General features: G+C 67.0%; 1 protein-coding gene across 1 annotated transcript in view; it reads right to left on the bottom strand.

Moving 5' to 3' along the window:
• Nucleotides 1–150, bottom strand: part of LOC104992519 (Sjoegren syndrome nuclear autoantigen 1 homolog) — a 4,914-nt gene extending 4,764 nt beyond the window's left edge. Inside the window, exon 1 of the mRNA XM_010845434.1 lies at nucleotides 6–150. Coding sequence (XP_010843736.1) covers nucleotides 6–150 — 145 coding nt within the window. The remainder of the gene's footprint in view (nucleotides 1–5) is intronic.
• Nucleotides 151–376: the final 226 nt, after the last annotated feature.

The following is a 376-nucleotide window of genomic DNA, read 5'->3' on the forward strand; positions in this document are numbered from 1 at the left end:
GGGACCTGCGGGTCGCCTGACCGGGGTGTCTGTCTCCGCGTCACTGTGTTGCTCGGGGTCTCCTGTCCCGACCGCAGGCGTGAACACGTGTGACATCATCACCCTGTACATCTCTGCTATCAAGGCGCTGCGCGTGCTGGACCCGTCCATGGTTGTCCTGGAGGTGGCCTGTGAGCCCATTCGCCGGTACCTGCGGTGAGCGCAGGGCAGCTGAGGGAACCCTCAGGGCCCCCAGCCCCACTTGTGCTGCTGAGCCCCTGCAGGCCTTGGTGGAGCAAAAGGACGTGGTCCCCTGGGCACCAGCCGTCCTCCCAGGTTGGGCAGCCCAGCTGGGCGCCTTCCTTTTGCCAGTGCTGGCCGTGGGCCTGCAGCCCAG

The sequence above is a fragment of the Bison bison genome, unplaced genomic scaffold (assembly GCF_000754665.1).
Source record: "Bison bison bison isolate TAMUID 2011002044 unplaced genomic scaffold, Bison_UMD1.0 scf7180017848525, whole genome shotgun sequence".
NCBI lineage: Eukaryota > Metazoa > Chordata > Mammalia > Artiodactyla > Bovidae > Bison > Bison bison.